This window comes from Etheostoma cragini, chromosome 12, assembly GCF_013103735.1.
Source record: "Etheostoma cragini isolate CJK2018 chromosome 12, CSU_Ecrag_1.0, whole genome shotgun sequence".
Classification (NCBI taxonomy): domain Eukaryota; kingdom Metazoa; phylum Chordata; class Actinopteri; order Perciformes; family Percidae; genus Etheostoma; species Etheostoma cragini.
The window spans coordinates 80,279-83,764 of NC_048418.1; the positions used below are offsets into that span (position 1 = coordinate 80,279).

General features: G+C 38.3%; 1 protein-coding gene across 1 annotated transcript in view; it reads right to left on the reverse strand.

Moving 5' to 3' along the window:
• impa1 (inositol monophosphatase 1) overlaps window positions 1-3,486 on the reverse strand; it is a 5,435-nt gene that overhangs the window by 1,230 nt on the left and 719 nt on the right. The window contains exons 3-5 of the mRNA XM_034888784.1: window positions 3,344-3,448; window positions 3,194-3,239; window positions 1,113-1,221 (exon numbers count right to left, since the gene is read on the reverse strand). Of these exons, the coding sequence (XP_034744675.1) occupies window positions 1,113-1,221; window positions 3,194-3,239; window positions 3,344-3,448 (260 nt within the window). The remainder of the gene's footprint in view (window positions 1-1,112; window positions 1,222-3,193; window positions 3,240-3,343; window positions 3,449-3,486) is intronic.

Genomic DNA, 3,486 nt, shown 5'->3' on the forward strand with positions numbered 1-3,486 from the left:
AGAATCTATAAAACAAAACATCACAATCAGAATCTATAAAACAAAACATCATCACAATCAGAATCTATAAAACAAAACAACATATCACACTCAATCTTAAGAACAAAACATCATCACACTCAGAATCTATAAAAAAAACCATCACACTCAGAATCTATAAAACAAAACATCACACTCAGAATCTATAAAACAAAACCTCACAATCAGAATCTATAAAACAAAACAACACATCACACTCAGAGTCTATAAAACAAAACATCAAACTCAGAATCTATAAAACAAAACATCACAATCAGAATCTATAAAACAAAACATCACACTTAGAATCTATAAAACAAAACATAACACTCAGAATCTATAAAACAAAACCTCACAATCAGAATCTATAAAACAAAACATCACACTTAGAATCTATAAAACAAAACATCATCACAATCAGAATCTATAAAACAAAACATCACACTTAGAATCTATAAAACAAAACATCATCACAATCAGAATCTATAAAACAAAACATCATCACAATCAGAATCTATAAAACAAAACAACACATCACACTCAATCTTTAGACCAAAACAACACATCACACTCAGAATCTATAAAACAAAACCTCACACTCAGAATCTATAAAACAAAACCTCACAATCAGAATCTATAAAACAAAACCTCACAATCAGAATCTATAAAACAAAACCTCACAATCAGAATCTATAAAACAAAACCTCACAATCAGAATCTATAAAACAAAACCTCACAATCAGAATCTATAAAACAAAACCTCACAATCAGAATCTATAAAACAAAACCTCACAATCAGAATCTATAAAACAAAACCTCACAATCAGAATCTATAAAACAAAACCTCACAATCAGAATCTATAAAACAAAACATCAAACTCAGAATCTATAAAACAAAACCTCACAATCAGAATCTATAAAACAAAACCTCACACTCAGAATCTATAAAACAAAACCTCACACTCAGAATCTATAAAACAAAACCTCACACTCAGAATCTATAAAACAAAACATCACAATCTGAATCTATAAAACAAAACAACATCATTATTATTATTATTGTTATATACAGTATATTATTGATTCCTACTGACCGGTCTGCTGAGAGACGTGCAGTGTCTCTCCGTTGCAGAAGGCTCCGTGTCCTCTGCTCGCCGTGTACATCTTGTCCTCCAGACAGCTGTACACCACGCCGAACTGCATCTGGAGACACAGAGTACTCACAGTACTGCATCTGGAGACACAGATAACTCATTGTACTGCATCTGGAGACACAGATAACTCATTGTACTGCATCTGGAGACACAGAGTACACATAGTACTGCATCTGGAGACACAAAGTACTCATAGTACTGCATCTGGAGACACAGAGAACTCATTGTACTGCATCTGGAGATACAGAGTACACATAGTACTGCAGCCTTTACACACTATACTACTAATACTACACTAGGACCTTATACAGTGCCTTGCGAAAATAATCGGCCCCCTTGAACTTTTCAACCTTTTGACACATTTCAGGCTTCAAACATAAAGAAATAAAAAAAATATTTTTTGTGAAGAATCACCAACAAGTGGGACACAATTGTGAAGTGGAACGAAATCTATTGGATATTTTAAACTTTTTTAGCAAATAAAAAACTGAAAAGTGGTGCGTGCTACATGATTGGTCCCCTTTACTTTCAGTTCAGCAAACTGAGTCCAGAAGTTCAGCGAGGATCTCTGAAGGATCCAATGTTGTCCTAAATGACTGATGGGGATCAATAGAATCCACCTGTGTGGGATCAGGTCTCTGTATAAATGCACCTGGTCTGTGATAGTCTCAGGGTTCTGTTGAAAGCACAGAGAGCATCATGAAGACCAAGGAACACACCAGGCAGGTCCGTGGTACTGGTCTGGAGAAGTTTAAAGCCGGATTGGGATCCAAAAAGATTTCCCAAGCTTTAAACATCCCAAGGAGCACTGTGCAAGCGATCATTTTGAAATGGAAGGAGTATCAGACCACTGCAAATCTACCAAGACCTGGTCCCTGTAAACCTTCAGCTCAGACAAGGAGAAGATGATCAGAGATGCAGCCAAGAGGCCCATGATCCCTCTGGAGGAACTGCAGAGAACTCCAGCTGAGGTGGGACAGTCTGTCCATAGGACAACAATCAGTCGGACACGGCACTAATCTGGTCTTCATGGAAGAGTGGCAAGAAGAAAGCCATTTCTCAAAGATATCCATAAAAAGTCTCGTCTAAAGTTTGCCCCGAGCCACCTGGGAGACCCACCCAACATGTGGAAGAAGGTCTCTGGTCAGATGAAACCAAAATCTAACTTTTTGGCCACAATGCAAAACGATATGTTTGGTGTAAAAGCAACACTGCTCAAGACCCTGAACACACCATCCCCACTGTCCAACATGGTGGTGCAGCATCATGGTCTGGACCTGCTTCTCTTCAGCAGGGACAGGGAACATGGTTCACATGGAGGGGAAGATGGATGCAGCCAAATACAGGACCATTCTGGATGAAAACCTGTTGGAGTCTGCAAAAGACCTGAAACTGGGATGGAGATTTATCTTCCAACAAGACCATGATCCCAAACATACAGCAACATCTACAAAGGAATGGTTCACAAATAAACGTCTCCAGGTGTTAGAGCGGCCGAGTCAAAGTCCAGACCTGAATCCGATCCAGAATCTGTGGAAAGAACTGAACCCTGCTGTTCACAAACGCTCTCCATCCAACCTCTCTGAGCTCCAGCTGTTTTACAGGAAGAATGGGAAGAACTTAGTCTCTGATGTTAAACTGATAGAGACAGACCCCAAGAGACCTGCAGCTGGAATCCCAGCAACAGGTGGCTCTACAAAGTATTAACGCAAGGGGCCCTTCTCCATCATGTAGCACGCACCACTTTTCAGTTTTTTATTTGCTAAAAAAGTTTAAAATATCCAATAGATTTCGTTCCACTTCACAATTGTGTCCCACTTGTTGGTGATTCTTCACAAAAAATAAAATTTGTATATCTTTATGTATGAAGCCTGAAATGTGTCAAAAGGTTGAAAAGTTCAAGGGGGCCGAATACTTTCACAAGGCACTGTATCACTATACTACTAATACTTATATATATATATATATATATATATATATATAGATATTATATTTACTAGCAGTAATGTCAGTGAACTCACTTCTTTGTTGACGGCAAATCCTATGGAAACGGCAACAAAAGGAAATCTGTAGATGGTGGTTAGGTATTATTCAATATTAATAATAATATCTTTTATTAATAATATATATTATTGTAATGAACATGTTAAATAATGAAAATAAAAACTGACCCGTGAACGAAGTTGGTCGTCCCGTCGATGGGATCGATGATCCAGGTAGGACGGTCAGTCAGAATGCAGGCCTCACCTGCAGCTACAGACTCCTCCCCTATGAACCTACATACACACACACACACACGCACGGACGCACACAC